This window comes from Zeus faber, assembly GCF_960531495.2.
Source record: "Zeus faber genome assembly, chromosome: 12".
In the NCBI taxonomy this organism is placed as follows: Eukaryota; Metazoa; Chordata; class Actinopteri; order Zeiformes; family Zeidae; genus Zeus; species Zeus faber.
The window spans coordinates 13750573-13770431 of NC_137196.1; the positions used below are offsets into that span (position 1 = coordinate 13750573).

Here is a 19859-nt window from a genome sequence, read left to right on the forward strand (position 1 = left end):
GTTACTCGCTATGTGTGACATCAGTGTTACTCCACGGCTCTTGGTGCGAGGGGGAGTATTCTGACCTGAGCGCCTCCAGCTGGTCCCGCTCCTCCAGGCTCCCGAGTCTCCTGCGGACACGGTGCAACAGGTTGGTTCCCTGGAAGCCGCTGCCATGGCCGTCGAAGCGGATCACGATGACACTGAAGCTGCTGACCAGCGCCGTGGCCCAGTCCACGTGGAACTGCTCGGTCACCATCTGGCCGCCGGGCGTCCCGTCCCTGCGGAGGGGAGGGTGGGTGAGTCACACACACTCCGAAGGGTTTAATACTTCATGGGGACGAAAACAATCGAGTCATTTTCTTGTGAATGCCGGGTTACTATTAAAATAACAACCCAGCTGAATTTTGAAAATTCAACTGTTATAACCACAATACACATTATATACATACTGTATATATACAGTTGTTTTTTATGATTTTATATATATATATATATATATATATATATATATCATTTTTTTTTTTTATTATTATTTCTTTTTATATTTTATATTATATTTTTGGAGCAAAATGGACTCGAGAGTGCAATATTTTTCCATACTCACACCAGCAGCAGTAAGGGGTAATGTGATGTCTCTAAAAATCCCGCCGGCTTGAGAATCTGCATCGTCAGAGCTGGAACATGTGATTATCTTGTGGGTGTTAATGACTAGAGATTTCGCCTTTTGACCATAATATCATCACAGAGATAAAGAATGGAATAGTCGGACTTGGACCACGTACTGTAGTCGTCTATGGTGATGGTCTCGTACTCCACTTTGGGCATCTGCGCGTTGAAGTACGTGTCGTTCACCGGGTCGTTGGTCTCCACGTCCACCAGCTCTGAAATGGAAACGAAGAGACGGGAAGCTGAGTCACACACACGCATACACACACACACACACACACACACACACACACACACACACACACACACACACACACACACACACACACACGCACGCACACGCACACACTTCCATCCATAATATCTGAGTTACAGCTAGAATACTCCCCCCAATCCCACTCACTCTGCCTGTCCTTGGTGTCATAAATGGTCACGCTGGGGATATCGGGTCCTGTGTGGAAACGGAACGACACAGCGGGGGGGGGAAATGTAATACGACTTCCAGATGCTTCCGCATAATGAGGCAATAAGAGGCAGAGAGACCTGTAAACAAGACTCTTTCTCAAGGCTTTTCCTTTCGGAAGCCTGGAAAAAGTCGACCAAACTTTAGTATCTACCTTTAATATCGAATTAATCAATAATATCCAAACAAAACAAATAAAAACAGTGTGTTTTTTATTTTGGATGTATTTATTGTATGCGTATATATGCCTTGTGTGTCCCCGTGCTGCGTTTATTTCCATTTTATTTCCAAGACCGACTGCCCCCCGCCCCCCGTTCAGATTGTTCTAGCTACGGGGCTGGGGAGGCGCCGACTCCAGTCTTACCTTTACAGTCGAGCATGAAGTACCGCATGTTGTGGCTGAAGGATCCGTCCACGTAGCCGCATTTGAACTCACAGGACAGGCAGCGGCGGTTGAACGGGGGAATCGTGTCGGCGCTGCAAGATGGTATCCGTGTGAATAACTTGATGATATTTATAGCCGTATCTTGTGCGACAGACTGGCCTATTTCTGTTGGAACTGCCACAACGTTCCAATTATTTTAGTTTCCGTTTTAGGATTATTTTTCTTATTTGAACACTTTGAACTTTGATAGCTTGAGCGTGTTTTTCTGCGGTAAAATTGCGGGAATTGGGGGGGGGGGGCAAGAAAAATAGGTGTTTTACTTCCAGTCAGGAAAGAGTCCGATGTGGTCACTTCCTGTAATCTAACTAACTATAAAGGATGGAATTTCTGTCTGTCTGTCTGTCTGTCTGTATATATGTATGTATGTATGTATGTATATATGTATGTATGTGTGTATGTATGGATGTATATATGTATGTACGTGTGTATGTATGGATGTATATATGTATTTCTGTGTGTGTGTGTCTGTCTGTCTGTGTGTCTGTCTGTCTGTGTGTCTGTCTGTCTGTCCGTCCTTCGATTATGTTGACAATCGTTGATCCAATCTACTTCACACTTGGTGGGTGTATTGCAGTTGACCCAAGGACGTGCAGTGTCGAATTTGGAGCAATTTGGACATGTGACACGTGTAATATGAATAAACTTTCAATAAACAGCGATCGGTGCTCCAGTGACAGTGAACAGTGAACAGTGAGGGGCGGGGCTTCCTGTGTAATATGAATAAACTTTGAATAAACAAGCGAACAGTGAGTTTATCAAAACTCTTTTCATAATTGCGTGAGTAGCAGCTGATGGGTTGATATTTTTTTTGTACATATATCGGATATAAACCTGAAACTTAAACCTAAAACCTTAAAATGTAAATCACAGCACCTGTCCAGTATTTGTCAGTAGTTTCCTTTTCGTGATATATTCATGTTGATATTTTACATGACACATTACATTACAGCCTTACGGCAATGACACTCTTAATAACGTCCCTCGGTGGTTTATCTTAATCCAGCCTACCTGTACAGGTGTCGTCGTGTGGGGTCGTCCTCCGTGCTCAGGAAGTATCTAGAAAACGATGCGGCGATACGATCAATGCGCCGCCGCAGCTCGGATCTCAGAGGCGGTTTTAAAAAATGTCGACACCTACATGAGGTTCCTGTCGTGGTTGTAGGCCAGGATCTTGGTGACGTCCCAGTCTCCCGAGGTCAGCGACTGCAGGATGTCCACGCTGGTGTTTGGCTGAGGACACACAGAGACGGTGACTCCCCTGAGGTCCAGGTCCCGGAGCGCCACGGGAACAAGCCCGGCGTGACGGACCCTACCTTGGAGGTGGACATGGAAATGTGGAAGAACTTCCCCCTCCCCCCCTGGGGGATGGCTCTGGTCAGGAAGAATTTGAGTCCGTCTCGGGAGAAGACCGGCGCTTCGTTCTGAAGATAAGAGGACGAGGACATAAGGCCTCAGGGTCTCCATTCGCAATACGAGCTTTAGAGGCGACCTGATCCCATGACAACACGAGCTCCATCTGACTTTTGAGACGCCATAGCTATGCAATGATGTCATATCAGGTGTGTGGATGCTTAAACGCTGATATAACTGCTGTAACTGTCGTTCAGCACTCACCTGTCTGTGCAGCCAGCTCTCGCTCTCATCTTCGTGTTTCTATCAAACATACAAGGGATTGTAAAAGATCAATATTTTCCACTGCGGGTAATTACTTCATGTCGGCCGTTAACCGTGTTATAAAACAATAAAAGCCATTATCATGCTATTAAACTCACATTTAATGACGGGGTGACATTTCATTCGTCCACTTGACATCATTTGACATTTTAGTGGCATTGTTTGTCACGAAAAAAATGGAAGTCAACACCCTCATCGCGTCCAGACTCAGCCTTACGTAAAAGGGGTAATGTCCCACGAGGTGGACATGATCTCATTTCATGCGTGACGCGCGTCTGGACACCGCTGCTGCCTTTGGGAAGCACATGAAATTAGGATAACGTACGTCGGGCCGATGCAACTTGGGGTTACATGAACTTGGTGCCTGTAAGGGCTTTAAGTACCAACAGCCACATGACTGTCCGGAAGCGACGCGCATTAAAAAATATGAAACCTGAGAGAATACTACCTCGAAAAAGTATTCATTTTAAGCTTAATCATTTGTGAAATACGAAGGTCGTTTCGCATTTTTCTCCTGCGTCATGCCGTTGAATATCCTTGATGCTCACAATGAATTTATTGACATGCATGTGCCATGGCCACTGGCAAATAATAAAGCACCAGTATCGATTTGTATTTCTGTGCTTTCAAAATTGAGAACAATCCACGTCATCCACGAAATCGGCAAACGCAGCTCATTGTGAGGTGAGTCTGGTGTTCGACCTTGATGCAGACTCCAGTGGTGGCCTCGCACAGCGTCAGGATGGAGTTGTTCTGCGCTCTGTTCAGCCAGTTGACGGCCAGTTTGGTGCTGGTGGCCCATCGCACCATGGTGATGTAGAACTCCCTCCTGGAAAGCACACACAGACGGGAGAGACGTCACAACGCGGCAGACGTCACCTCATCCGGTCGTTCGCTCCTGGTATGGCTCTCACCCTATCCGGGGGTCGTCGGGTTTCTTCATCACCACCGTGTGCAGGGGCCCGTTCAGACTCACCACGGACAGGTGGACCACGGGGTTTTCCTCTCCGGCCTGAGCTCCAACGGGGAACGGACAGAGCAGAGCTGCGTCGGCCTTTTCGCCCCCCCCTCGCTAGTGCGTTACAATAAAAGAAGAAAAATTCCGCTGGCGATTACGTTTTTGATCGGTGGACTCACCTTGGGGTAGTGGTACTCCAGCCCGTGGGGGTAAGGGGAGCCGGTGAAGATGGGGACTTCCATCTTGGGCACCAGGGTGCCGTTGATGGTGGCGTAGGCCAGCCGGAGGCCGTCCGGAGACCACCAGTGGGCGATGTGCGTCTGCAGGATCTCCTCTGCAACGCGAGACGCCAACATGCGTGGGGAAAAAGGGGCGCGTGTTCAAGAACATCCCGGAGAGGGCGGAACGTAAGACGCTTGGAGCGATGACAACTGGTGTTTTTATTTATTTATTTATTTATTTATTTATTTTTAATCTTAATGCTAGGTTGGTTTTAAAGGTGCTGCTCAAGTGCTTCGTCGGGTGTGTTTTCTGAAGACTCCCAAGAGGGCTGAAAAAACAGGGGTTAAAAAACCTTTATAGATATTTATAAATATTTCATACCGTTCATACCAAATATAATATAATATGATGTAATATATCATACCAAATTTTTTTACCTGTTTAGATTGTCACCTCAGTGAGAATCTAAACAACCAAAACTGCAATCTCAGGTCCAAGACAGAGAGAAAGCGTCTCCATAATAATTAAAAAAATAAATCATAGTGATTTTTACTCCTTTGAAAACAAAACAAAAAAACCTTTCATAGACTTTGTAGACTTCAATTTGAAAGGGGAAGGACGCGGGAGGACCTTTGTGGCTCGTTACCAATTATCTCCAGAGGAACGCAAATTGTTTCTGCTGAATACAAAGCAAACGCTGTGGTTGGTGACAATCTTTTTCCGCTCTCGCAATCACAAGTAGTTGCAGTTCATTCCCTACAGACTTAAAAAAATACAATTAAAATTTGACTTTGAAAGTCTGTACTTTGAAGGTGTCGAGGCTTCATTAGATGAAGCCCACTGATCACTCGCAAAAGAAATGTTGGTTTATGGACGTCCTGAGCCTCTACGATGAAAACAGTTCTCCTGGTGCTCCATACTTGTTTTTTTTTTCTGATCTCAGGCTCCATAAACAGCATTTTCATAAAGCGAGGCAGGTCTATTATTCATAGTTGACACTGTTAATTATGCTGGTGGCTGGAGGAAGCAGGTAAAAGCGCCAGATCATGTTGTATTCCTCACAACAGCAGGCAAAACGTTAGGTCTTGAGATTCATAAAATGCACGCTCAGCATTAAAAAAATAAAAAATAAAGACCATGCTCATACATCAAAGAACAGTGGAGAGGAGCGTGGAAAATCATTAATGTAAATCACGGGAATTAGTTTTTAAAGCAAACAAATAAAAAACAACATATAGAGTGCAGGAAGCGTAGAAAGGTGTGACTTGTTGGCCCCTCCACCCTCTGTTCGCCCAGCTCCAGTGTGTCTGCACATTAATAAAGCATGTGTCAGCAACACCACTGATATTCAACCCTCAAAGAAATTATTTAGCGCTCTGCCGATGGTGTAGCCGAGGGAAAGACGGTTCCATCGCTGGTGAGTGAGCGAGCGGCGACGCGCCGACGTCTCCCATTGTTTTCGTGCTTTTCACGCTTGTCAAGTCCTTCAGCGCCGTCTTGCATTGTCGAAATGAGCTGTCACTCCAGGAGAGGCCTTCTGGGATAACAAGGTGTTGAATTCACACCACTAGGTGTAAAGCCTGATTACTAACACGGCCCTTGTGTTTACGTGCATAATTACTTCGCTAATTCCAGAAAATGCACATGCGTGGGTTTTAGGGAACAGTTAAAAATCCTGCAGTCAAACTCATATCACTCGCTTTCTGTATTTATTTGATGTCATCGAGTTCCTTCCCACAGCGTGTTATGTCACTTTTCGCCAACAGGGGGCAACAGAGAACCACACAAAGCCACCACTGTATTATGTTTAAGTCATTTCATTCCCAGTCAAGATTTTTATCCCAGTCAAACAGATTTATGGTTTTGTGGTGATTAGATTAATTCATGAAGGATCGGAGTTGTTAATTTTTTTTTGGAGGACTCGCCGAACGCAAGAGAAAACGCTGAATATTGTTGTTCCCTTAAAGGTGTACATGAACAATTCTAAAATGTGACCCTTTATAATTTGCCACAGAATACAATTAATATTTTTTGGATGACTCTCTCCTGAAAAGAAGAAACTTGTTCATGTGATTATAATGACAATTTCTTCAACAAGTCAGTGCTAAATGAATTATTATGAAAATCGCATTAACACGCTGGAATCTCAAAGTCAGAGATAGTCTTCTGGTTCTACAGTATATTATGAATATTTAAACATAATCACTTATCACACAATGATTTAACTATAAGCATTATAATTAGATTTGTTAAAAAACATTACATTTTGTGAACAAGAAAAATAGGTGCAGAGAGTTTGTGCATGTGTACACTCAAACTGAAATGACCTGGGGGCCACTGGCCAGGTTCTCTTTTTCTAGGCAGGCCGTGTTGAACTAAGAGGGAAAACTGTTTTTTTAAATGTATTGATTTCTTTTCTACCGCAGCTCTCTTATGATCTATTTAATTCATTAAGTACATTTGTGTGGATTAATTAAGCACTGTGATTTGAGGGCCACATTAAATTGTCACATGGGCTGGATTTGGAGTTTGAGACCCCTGAACTATAGCAATATGGATGCAGAAAGTATCTGATGGGATATTTACCATACAGTGTACTTCAGGCTCACTCACATACGTAGTCTATTTATTTGTGTAAACTGTAATAATTTGTGGAGATTGTGCAACAAGCTCAGAAACGTAGAAGTCTGGTTTGCACCAAAGAGGATTCACTTAGCCTGACTTTGATTGGTTCTCGGTTCTAGAAGAAAAACGAGGAACGCACGGGTCGAATGAAAAAAAAAAGTCAATTCAAACTGTATGCAAAATTAAAAAATGTTCCTGATTAAAAAAATTAATAAAAATAATTTAAAAGGCTAGAATTCGAGTTTAGCGCAACCGGATCAATCGCTAAACCTGATTCAAACCAGGTTTAGGTTTTCTTTAATGACCCAGTTTGGATTTGAGAGTAAATAATGTGGAACTCTGCGGAAGGAGAAGTGGAGAGAACAACGATACGTGGAAAGTTGTGAAGGATGCACACACGCACACACGCACACACACACACACACACACACACACACACACACACACCAAGTTATTTGTTTCTTTGCTGTTGAAGGATACCAGGTAAACACAAGAGCATCTGGAGCTTTGCAGACAAACAGTTTAATGTAAGTGTGCAGTGTGTGGGTCCTGCCATAAAACAGCTGGACCAAACAGGAAGCGTCGACTGGGGCTGGGGCTCATCTACTCCCACCCCCCACCCCAACCCCAAGGGATTCCAGCGTCTACCCCGCACGTATCCACCGTTGGATAAATCAGCGGTGGGTCGGTTGAGTTTGACAGGAAACCTTCCTCTCCGTCTGAAGGGAAGGGATGAAGCTGAGAGCGCTCCGGAAGTGAGTGCACACTCGGCAGCGCGTCGCTCGCCACATTCAAACCCATTCGTCTGCACTTTGAAGGTAATCTCCTGCAATATTATTATCCGCTCTTTTTCCCCCCTCTCGAAATGAAACGATAAGGCGGCCATGCGCGAGCTGTAGATTACGGATTAATGGAAGACTTTTTTTTAGAGGGAATCAGTAACTAAGTCCCATATATAAAATACTGAGGTCATTAACATTAGCCTTGGATGTCACCCGTGTTTACTATAAATACATCTCTTTTTGTATTGGAAAATACTTGTGAAATTGTTTTTATTTTTGTTTGCACTTTATTTTAAACTCTCATTCATGGAACATGGTAAATGTCCATGTCCAAATAAAAGGAGCTTTCTCCCATTTTCCCAGTCCCGTAGTTTGTGATGCGAAACCTAGATGCAGTTTATCCGGCAGCCACTAGGGGTGGAGGATCCGACTGCGTGAAGTAGAGAGTCTAGCCACTGTAGCAGCAAAGTCAAATACAGGCGTTAATTCATACTAATTAAGATCATTGATTTTGACCAATTCCTTTGTGGGTGAGAGCTAATGCTGAATGATATGTTTAGGTAAATGGCTTCAGGGACCGGAGCGATCACAGTGCCGATTTGGGGACATTCGCCGCTTGCGTAACACCCTAAATGGGTTTAACATCCTCTGACAAAAAGGATTAGGTTACTATACCTGATTGCACAACGGTAAAAACCGGAAACATGTATTTCCCGGGAAAAAAACCCTTGAAACCCTGTGATGTATGCAAAGTGCATAATGAATAACAACAGTTTGCCATCTGTTGTCTAATTAATTACAATTCTTTACAACTCACTGCAAGAAAATAACAAAGACTGCTCATAACCATGGAAAAACTCCAATTCCTTTTTGGTGAGAATGATTCTAACACGATAATTACATTGCAACAGGTCGACGAAAATTAATAACATCAACAGCCTTGATAGTGTAAATGCCATAACGGGAATAACCGCAAATCTTTGTTATTATTCTTAGTATTATTATTATAATTATTATTATTATTATAATTATTATTATTATAATATAACCGAACCCCATGTGTCAGTGCTCACAAACAAAACCATTTGGAGTGCTGTGTAATTGGGAATTGTGTCTCACGTGCCGCCATCAGGACATATTTCATATGAAATTACAAGTGCGCATGCTGGCGAACAGCTGGTGGCGGCGACTGTGGCGCGGCAGACATGAATTAATTAACAAACAGGAAAACAAGCCCTGGGAACTCTGGGGATAGAGGGCGGGGGCATCCAAATGCAGCCAGCTGTGCTCCGTCAGACGGAATGGCAAACACACACACGCACACACACACACACACACACACACACACACACACACACCCCCAGGGGGCCGACTGGGATTAACAAAACCATCAAATCAAACCAATGCAGGATTTTTGGAACGCTCTCCGAAAACAAATTGTATTCAACTTGTCGGTCACCAGATTTTAAACTATTCTGTCAAATTTCACGTACTATCTTAATGTTGTCCAAGACTTAAAATAATCAAAAAGCACATTTCAGTGAATGAATATGTTTCTCCATTTTTAATACCCCTCTCTCAATATTGAAACATGGATAATAATTATATAGGATCAATATCACTCAACTATAAAATGATTAAAATTTGGCAACCATTTTGTTAGTCCTGGCGACCAACAGCTGACCTGACGACTGGAGGAAGAGTGGACTTACCACTGTATCAGGAAGTACCATCCTGATACACGGTGCGGAAGTGGAAGCGCCTTACCCTCGTAGAGCCAGTCCGCCAGGCCGTTGAAGACCACTCCCTCTTTCCCGCTGGACACCAGGCGGATGGTGCGGCTCTCCAACGTCGCTCTGTAGTAGATGTTGTTTTCGAATATGAATATCTGCATGGAAAAGAAAACATCATCAATTCATTGAACCCTGACCCTAAGTAGAGCGTCTGGCTGGCTACGGAATTGCGTTGATATCGTCCGCGGCAATGGATACCAAACATTCGTCACCGAACGTTCTCTCTTCATCATCGTCAGCGAGCCAAAAAGTTAAACCTTGCAGCGGTGGAAAATTCCAGGTTTCGAAAGTAAAAGTCCTGCCGTGCTTCTGCTCCAGCCGTGCACTGATCCATGTGATTTCACCTCTGGGGGTGACGCTAATTAGCAAATCCACACGGTGGACTAGAAATCCCGGAGTGGAAACGGATGCGTCCTGCAACCTTTCTGGTAAAATGAGACATTTTTTTTTTTTTTTTTTTTTTTTTTTTTTTTTAAGAAACTCAATCAGACATTTTTATTCCAAACCACTATGACCTTTGACCTTTAATTCTGTATACAGTATCTAGTTTATATACATAAATATATATATATATATATATATATATATATATATATATATATATATAAAGGAAAGTACGATGGAAAAACCCATAATTAGGTATCCGTGTCAAAGTGAAGGCAGTATAACTCAACCAACCTGTTATGAGACAGAATCACTTAGACTTCCCAGGCTACGACGAGGAAATTAGTTACTGAATCAGTGTCGTGTAATGGCCCTGTATGCATCTATATATATATATACACACACACACACACACACACACACACACACACACACACACACACACACGCACTCCCTCTCTCCCTCCCCTGTCTCTCCCTCCCTCCCCCTCTCCCAAGCCCTCTCTCTCTCTCTCTCTCTCTCTCTCTCTCTCTCGCTCACACACACACACACACACACACACACACACACATATATATACAAATACACTTTAAGTGTCCTCCAACTGATTGAGGCCTCCCAGCGTGGGTGGCTGTGAGTTATTCTGCTGATTTAAACCCCCCCGGTGCGACCAGGATGGTATCGCCCGCGGGGCTCACGGCGGCGAGCTGGCAGATGAGTTTGCGGCCTCCCGTACATTCCTCCGTCAATCCACTTCTAAACACTATCGCACTCGGCTGCGGCCCCCAGGCGCGCCGAGCGCGGCTGCGTCGGGCAGGCACAGAAGTGTCGGCTGGAAAAACTTCCGCCGAAGCTCTTCCGAACGCGATGCCTTAAGTTGCCGCGGCGGGGATTTGGGCGCGGCTTACACGGGCCCCGCTCGGATCTAAAAGCTCCTGGTGGGAAGATTCGCTCGCGTAATGACAATCTGAGGAAGGCGGCGACGAACACAGAGCCACTCTGAGTTTTTTGAGGCGGCGCGCAGACACAAGGGCATGAACCATACGTGCGAACTGATCACCGCGGAAAACACTGCTCCCGAATGATCTGGTAAAAGCAGCTTTTTGAAATTGCCTAAAATAAAATTCCTTTGAACGGGAAGAAATGGGTCTCAAGACAAATGCTCATAGTCATCGCAGAGTCGGGTGCTAATCTCTCCATGGCGACTCGTTCAGCTTCCTTTGAGTCTGACAGGTTTGATGAAATTATAAAGAGGATGAGCAAAAAGTCGTGAAGACGGAAGGAGAGGGAGAGAAAAAGATGGCTTCATCAGAGGGTGAGGGAGGTTCCCCCCGGACCCTGGTTCTCTGCCTGTTCCCTTCCAGATAAGTTTGCCTTCTCTGACTGATCTCCTGCCCGTTTTACTTTTTGGAGTAAAAACCTTGTGGACTGTGGCTTCTCACCTGATTGTTTTTGTGTCGTGCTCCATGGGTCAGTGAGCATGACAGTATCAACTGCTTGTGCACATTCATACACTAATTTCTACGTAGTTAGATAGAAAATCACATTTATATTGTGTCTTTTACTCTTTCATTGCCTTATTTTCAAGGGCTATTCTTTGTTTTTAAACAAAATGCTCTAAGTGTTTTCAACTTTACCCTTTTCCTTCTCAGCTTTCATTTCGATCAACATAACCTTTCATTCAGCTGCAGTGTGTGTGTGTGTGTGTGTGTGTGTGTGTGTGTGTGTGTGTGTGTGTCCGTGTGTGTCCGTGTGTGTGTGTGTGTGTGTGTGTTAACCAAGCCTCACTGATTGGTCTGTCACGGTGGAGTAATTGCTTGCCCTTTAATAAGCCGAGCGTAGGATCACCCCCCTCTGCATCATACACCTGATGTGCACAAAATGGCAGCCTGCACGGGGAACACATTACCATACACGTACAGGTTTTTAAAAATAAATGCACCGACAAATTGTTCCATCTCGGTAGCGGAGGCAAAATAATGACTTTATTGCTCTATTACTTATTTTGCGCCGACTCTGTTGAGTTTATTTTCAAATGTATAAATTGTGAATTGACTGCTTCTCCTCACTCTGCATATGTTCTCCACTGAGCTGCTACTTTGTCTGAATTTCCCCTACAGGGGGGATCAATAAATTATCTTATGCGCTGTATCTAAACAAACAAAAAAAAAATCACACACAAAACAATCAAACTGACAAACAGTAAACAATTATATTTGTTAACAATGTAGGACTTAAAAATACTTAGATATTTGAATTTATATATAGACCGAAATACGTAAATCATTCATTAAGGCTCTCAATGACATCAACTTACCACAGACAGGTACATTTTTTAATTAACCAGTGTTGTTGTGATTGTTTATGGATCTCAGTGCTGCATTCATCAGTTCTACTGCAAATGGGTTGGACTTTTGCGTCTGCACGGTCTTCACTTGGTTCAAGTCTCATATACAAGTGTGTGGCGTTCCTCAAGGCTCAAACCTCGGGCCTCTATTTTTCAACCGTTGCACGATCCTGTTAGCCCAAATGATACACCTCTGAGAATTCAAGGATTCATGATCAAAGAAGATCTTGAAGAAAACCCAGTCGGTCCCGCTACTGTAATGGTCTTTTCTCGGATGTCTCCGAAAAAAGGGTCTTAGGTGAATGCATTCAGAACGCACCTGCTCCAGTTCTCACAGAGACAAAGAAATGTGGACAATTTACAACAACCGTCAGTTCTCTGCACCGGCTCCCAGCGTGTCGTAGAATTGATTTTAATACACTGATGCTCCTTTACAAATCTCTCAACGGCTCAATTCTGAGGTCAACCGGGCGCGGTCTGCTAACTGCACTGGAGTGAAGACCAAACACAGAGAAGCCTTGTATGCCTTTTATGTGGTTTACAAAGCACTTTAAATTGCCCCTTGTGTATGGAATGGCCGAGGTTGGGATTTTTCTGTTAATAAAGTGTACTGCATACTGTATCACTGTTCTGGGTTACTGCATACTGCGCTGTATTGCTGTTCTGGGTTACTACATACTGCGCTGTATTGCTGTTCTGCTCGGTGTTACTGTATTGCTGTGTCGTACTGTTGTTTACTGTACTATATATCACCATACCCACTTTATTCACATGCACTTTACTGCACATATCTGTATACACAAACAGCCTATCACATATACCTAACGCTATTCCCCTATATTGTGTACCCCCACTTTGTATTATCTTTTTGAGACTTATTTAATTTTTATTTTATTTATATTATTCTATTCACTAACTGCATTACGTTTTAGGAATCAGTTAGGTTCAGTTAGTTGCTAGGTAGGAATTAGGTTAGCTATTATATTTGGTTTAGTAACTATTGTGCACAATCTCCGGGTGCGTTGCAAAAACATTTCACTGCATATATGTATGAACGCATGTCTAGTATGTGACAAATAAACCTTTTGAATCTTGAATCTTGAAAAACGTGAAGCCATATATTGCATCATAAATATTTTGATTAAATATTTCATACATACCCTCATACAGCACACCACTTTCTCTCACATGGACTCATCGCGACACACTGCGACACCAAACAGTTTCCCTGTAGCCGCAGGGGAGCTCGCTAGTAAAGCAGATTGATGTGGTTAAACTGTGCCACTGCCTTTTGTCCAATCAAATTACTCAACCACATGTTCTACAAATGGCTTTATTTGACAGGGAGTGGGCGTGCCAGCTCGGATAACAACCTCGTCACTTTATGCGTCACACACACACACACACACACACACACACACACACACACACACACACACACACACACACACACACACACACACACACACAATCATCCAGGGATGGACTGAGTGGTTCAATAGTTTTGAATGCTTGAGCATTTTGGAATGCAGAAGAGGATCCGCACGACAATAAGATCAGATTCATATTGGTCTGAATCCTGGTGAGGTTGTCACTTTATCGACAACTGACTGTTTTTAGAATAATAACAATGAGAAGAGTTAGAATAATCTAGAACCACATACAGTGGCTGCCACTTGTGGCAATTTATTCCACTTTATAATATGAATCTGATGTCGAATAGAATCAGACTCAGGTTTTAACTGAACTGGATTTGAGCCTTCAAATGAAAAGGAGTGAAAACGCACACTACTGCACACTACTGCACACTGCTGCACACTACCATTTTTATGCGGCGATGGCATTAGCAGCAAGAGGGAAATAATTCAAATACTGCAGCCTTGGGTCTGAGCATGACCGCCACAGGAAGAATGGAAATAAGGCACGCACGCACGCACGCACGCACGCACGCACGCACGCACGCACGCACGCACGCACGCACGCACGCACACACACACTGTTCAGTCAATGCCACATCATTGATTCCCTGGCAACCCCCTGACTGTCCACCGAGATGCCATCTGCCACTGCAGGTCTCGCTGGCCCGCGTGTCCTTGCAAAGTTGACAAAGTAGAAGGAAAACTGTTCGCAGAACCAACTCCACCGGGATCCTCCCACTGAGCAACACCTGTCCACCACATAGCGAGGTATACAATTGTCAAAGCCCTTTAAATATCCTTCCGTTGTGGTGTATCAGACCCTGATGTGATCAGCACGGCGAGCCTGTTGTTCCAGGCCGGTGCGAATATTACTGATTGTTATTCAGACGACTCTTTGTGTTTTCGCTGAAGACGCCGTGGCTCCTTACCAGCTGCTGGCCCTGGGCCCCCCATCCGGCGTACTGCAGGGCCGGGTTACGAACCTCCGGGGGGTTCAGCGTCCACGTCTCCCTGCGGAGGAAAACACATTTGTCGCGCCAGTCCGGCTGTATGTGCGTCGCGTACATCCAATAATTGCGCGGCATCTGAATATGATTCAGGGCCGCGGAACTTGCGGGTTACTCGGGGCCTGACCACGGGCCCCATCAGTCATCCGCGGGAACAATTTTAGCCGGGGCTGACTTTGCCCCATGCGTTATAAATATGGAACAGCGAGGGGAGTATGTGTGCAGGCATAGATGCATGAAGAGCTGAAAACAGGTCAGACAAAGTGAACCAGAGAGAGTAGCTGGGGTTTGGCCAGAAGGCACCACTAGGTGGCAGCACACAAGGGGGGGGGGGGGGGGTCGGAGGGTGGAGCCGGAAAGGTCCGAGCTCCTCCATTCTGTCCGTTCTGGGCTCTTGGAGGGAGAGAAGGGGACAAGAAAAGACAGCGGACAGGGAAAGAGGAGAGTCTTACGGTATCACCAGGCTGCAGATGATGTAGCTGGCTAGATAGGAGTACTGGTAGACCTGAGGAGTACAAACACAAACGTCCAGGAGTCACAAGATGGACGCTGGTTTGGGAGAAAACAGACGAGGCGTGGGGACATTCCAAACGGTCGCTCACCGGGGTCACGCCGAAGGCCAACAGCACGTGCTGCATGTCCGGCGAGAGCTGGTACTTGGTGGCTTTGTATGTTTCCTGGGGGAGGCGGAGAGGGGAATTAAACATTGAAAAATAAAGCTTTCGTAACATTAGTAGACAACTCACAAACATCTTGTTCTCCACCAGGACGGTCCTTTCCAGCGTCCCCACGTCGAGTCTGACCACGTCTCCTTCCCTCGTTCGGTAGAGCAGCTCAGTGTCTAGAAATACGAGCAGACGAACAGCCCCAAACTCCGTTTGTCCCAGGAAGCATTCTCAGGTCAACCACATTAAGAACATACAGTGCACGCGTGAGAGCCGGAGGGTGTTTACTCCGTTTCGTCGTGTCACTTCAAGTGTCACTCATGACGGTGTTTCTCTCTCTCTCTCTCTCTCTCTGTCGACAGAAAAGCAAACCGTACCCAATTATTATTTTCCCCTCATCCCTAAAATTCCCCAGCCGCATCTCAAAAAGGAAGGATTGACTTGAACAGGTGTTGCAAAAAAACGTCCAAAAAAGCCTCCGTGGCTGTCTGAACTCCAGGTGGAAAGTGCTGATCTAAATACGAGTGTTAAACAAAAGTGCCTGCAGGGCCGGGCGTCGGTTGGAGACAATGACATTTTTCCAGTTTGCAAAACTGGCACAGTCCAATCCCATCCAATTCACTTTCAGGGCCAATTTTGAGTGTGGCCCCCGCCCCCCTCAGATCGAGCCAAATTCCAAATGAATTTGGTGAAAAGACCGTGTGAATGGAAAGTTCTAAGTCATAAACGGGCGGCGCCGAGGGGGGTGTTTAGCTTTGTGCTCCTCCGAGGAACATACACATGGAAAAAAAAAATTTAAAATCGAAATCAACTTCAAAGTCAATTGTGTTTTTAGTTAAACAGCTCCATTCAACCTCAGATGTTTGTTGAGATAAGAAGTAAGAGGATGTATGGAGATAAAAAACGCAATATAAGATGTACATAATACGTACACATCTATCCACAGAGTTCACATGGAGTATTAGCACTATGCCAACTAGAAGAAGTGAGCGCAATGTGGGCAAATGGTAGTTACGCTAAAGTAAGTATGGGTAGTATATAGTATCAAGCAGCATTGTAGCAATAATCACATATTTATAATAATAATAATAATATTAATAACAATTATGATATAATAATACAATAATAATAATACTACCATGATAATAATGATAATAATTATAAAATTAAAAAAAACAAAACAAAAAAAAAAAAAAAAATAATAATAATAATAATAAAAACACCATAAAAGCAGTATAGAGTGTCAATCCAGTGACAGTGATAGCAATAATTATAAAAGGTTAAGTATATAATAAAGTCAAGTATATACTATTCACTTTTTAAAGTGATTTTATAATGCAGGGTGGTATTATAAGGACCAAGGTATAATTAGATTAGATTTAACGAATTGTCATTGCACAGAGTACAAGTACTGAGGCAACTGATAGTGTCCGGTGGGGTCAAACCTTATAATTGCAGTAACTCAGTTCTATGTCAGGAGGCTTCTGCTCTCCTAATGGTATACATCCAACCGCATAAGCAGACTGCTGAAGTACAGAGCAAAAATATTTAAACACCAGTCGCAGTAATTTAAAGTGATAGTGATACCAATAGAGTACTTTATTCCATTCCTTTTTTTCTACTATACCCATCATGTGAATGGAAGCATTCAGTGGCAGAAAATGCCACCACTCCTCCCTACACAAATTATTTTTACACAAGTACATTTTGAAAGTGTTCAAATTATTGAGAAATGTATGATATAAGTGTACAAAACTGTACAATGAAGTATTTGGGCAGTGTAAGTGTAAACAAATAGCCAGTACGGAAGTAATGATTACAGCAAGGAAAACCTCTTTCACTGTTCATATGGACACTTGACTGTTGTTTTAAGACAGCCTTAAAAAATTGTGAACCTATCCTTTAACAGACTGTTGGGTAGTGAGCCAATCACACGTCACATTAAATCCAAGAACGCTTGCAGTGATTTTGGTCAATACCTTAAAGGTTTTGCTAACCAATACCCAGCATTAATAGTATGACATAACATAGTCTAATGATATGTTGATTTGCTAATGCTTACTATAGTATAATAATACCGTGTAATTTAGTTTAATATGAAATTGGCTGCACACAACGATAAATTCATGTTACAATCTGATATTTTACCCTCTCATTGGAGCATTTTTATCCCCTTGGACACGCCTTCGCCATCGTTAAAGAAGTTGGCATAGAAACCAAGGACCGGCATTCAACCAAGAGAGCATTGGCTGGTTTGTTTAAGGACAAAAGGATAGCTGTGTCTGCGTTTATTTAACACCTGGGCACAAAATCCGAAATCGATCCTGCGGTGACACCGGGAGGTCCAGAGTCCAAAAGAAGAGCTGAGCCGAGCGGTGATTACAGGGCAGGAGGAGGGATTCATGTCCGGTTGGATTCCTTATCGGACGCCCATTACCGCCGGCTGGGAGTTTGTGGCGCTAAAATACCCTCGACAAAGAACGACGTCGCACAGATACGCAGCCCGGGAAGGGTCTCACCGAGGTAGTCATAAGAAGACATCCACTGCTGACTGAATGCAGTTGAAAATGACAGATATTAGACATAATAACTCTATAATAACTGTCTTTCCTGTGCCAACTGGCTATTGGCTATTGTATTTGGCTTCTTTGTATATTTGGATATTTTATTTGCCCTATTTTGAATGTTTGGCTATTTTATTTGAGTATTTTATTGTATATCTGGGTATTTAATTTGGCTTTTTTTATATTTGGCTATTTTATTTGGATTTCTTTTGTATATATGGCTATTTTATTTGGATTTTCATTTGTATATCTGTCTATTTATTTAGGCTTTTTTTGTATATTGGCTATTTTATTTGGCAATTTTATTTGGATTTCTATTGTATAATTGGCAATTTTTTTCTGTTTTTTTGGTATATAACCCAACTGTTTTGGGTGGTTTGGTGAGAAGTGCAGTGTGTGGGAGGAGGTGATCGTGGGGATATTATCATTATTATTATGACCTTGTCACGTTAATGCCCTCCTCCAGCGACGCAGAGCTCGGGCGGGGCGGCTGAAAGGTAAAGAGGTGTGTTTTGCTCGACTCATGTCAGTTGCCGAGCGTGGGCGTTGTTCCTCCGCGTAACTTTTTTGGAGTCAAGTTCTTCTTTGATGGGTATCAAAGTCAAGAGTTTGTTCTAAAAAGTAGTAGTTCTGCCGGAAATCTGGTGGCAGTTTGACAACTCGGCACTACTTTGCAATCCCATCTATCTATCTATCCATCTATCTATCCATCTATCTATCTATCTATCTATCTATCTATCTGTCTATCTATCTATCTATCTATCTATCTATCTATCTATCTATCTATCTATCTATCTATCTATCTATCTATCTATCTATCTATCCATCTATCTATCTATCTATCTATCTATCTATCTATCTATCTATCTATCTATCTATGGCGAACCAAGGGGCGTGGTCAAGCACCGGCTGCAGACGACATACAGCCTTGGAAGCCTTGCAACATGACAACATGGCTTCCTTGCTCCATGTTGCAGGGCCAAGCGGCCTCGGGGCAGGGAGCTTTCTTAATGTTTGTCTGTCTTGCAGAGGGGATTGGCGCACAAGCTCGTCAGCCATCCGGGAGCCAGAGAGCGGAACGCCATTTCTCCTGCACCCGAAATCATCCTCATTATTATTTATTATTCATACGTCTGGTCAGCGAGCCTTTTTTGTTCCTCTGTCTAATAAAAAATCTCGCCATGTTGGCGCACCACGGCAAGAAAGACTCTGTCTCCCATTCTATCTATCTATCTATCTATCTATCTATCTATCTATCTATCTATCTATCTATCTATATATCTACCTACCTACCCGTCCGTCTGTCTGTCTGTCTGTCTGTCTGTCTGTCTGTCTGTCTATCTATCTATCTATCTATCTATCTATCTATCTATCCATCCACCTCCCTACCTATCCGTCCATCCATCTATCCATCTGTCTATCCATCTACATTTACCTTAGATGTCAAACTGTATACAAATATTTTTTTATTTCCCCTTTGACCAGCAGAGGGCGCACCACCGGCTGAGCCATGATCTCCAGTATCAAGCAGCCTGCAGATTTCCACTTGTTACATTGTCAGGATAACAGAAGCGCAACCAAACTGGAGGAACTGTTTTATCTCGACCACCTCATCATCACACGCTCTGTGAACACTGCGCCGCAGCTGTACGCGCTTGAATACAAAACAGGGGCATGGGCATTTCGTTTCCTCATCCCCATTTCTCTATTATGCTGTTTTGAGGCTGCAAAATGCCCCATCTAGGACCAAATGAGTAGAGAACACAAGCAGCTGCATTTTATTAGGTAATGACGGTGGGTGTGGAATTTGAATTCTAAATGTGATTCAGTAATTGGATGTTGATGCAAAATGCAGATTCATCCA

The 19859-nt window shown here is 43.6% G+C and overlaps 2 protein-coding genes across 2 annotated transcripts in view; both read right to left on the bottom strand.

The window, feature by feature from the left end:
- Positions 1–19859, bottom strand: part of vps4b (vacuolar protein sorting 4 homolog B) — a 376929-nt gene that overhangs the window by 67675 nt on the left and 289395 nt on the right. The window lies entirely within an intron of this gene.
- Positions 1–19859, bottom strand: part of LOC307237900 (A-type potassium channel modulatory protein DPP6-like) — a gene marked incomplete at its 5' end in the record, with an annotated part of 55213 nt that overhangs the window by 3294 nt on the left and 32060 nt on the right. The window contains 17 exons of the mRNA XM_080010698.1: positions 66–260; positions 587–656; positions 765–863; positions 1052–1099; positions 1476–1588; positions 2565–2612; positions 2695–2786; positions 2870–2977; positions 3171–3209; positions 3933–4059; positions 4145–4242; positions 4368–4522; positions 9585–9705; positions 14689–14770; positions 15219–15271; positions 15369–15443; positions 15513–15607. Of these exons, the coding sequence (XP_079866824.1) occupies positions 66–260; positions 587–656; positions 765–863; positions 1052–1099; positions 1476–1588; positions 2565–2612; positions 2695–2786; positions 2870–2977; positions 3171–3209; positions 3933–4059; positions 4145–4242; positions 4368–4522; positions 9585–9705; positions 14689–14770; positions 15219–15271; positions 15369–15443; positions 15513–15607 (1618 nt within the window). The remainder of the gene's footprint in view (positions 1–65; positions 261–586; positions 657–764; positions 864–1051; positions 1100–1475; positions 1589–2564; positions 2613–2694; positions 2787–2869; positions 2978–3170; positions 3210–3932; positions 4060–4144; positions 4243–4367; positions 4523–9584; positions 9706–14688; positions 14771–15218; positions 15272–15368; positions 15444–15512; positions 15608–19859) is intronic.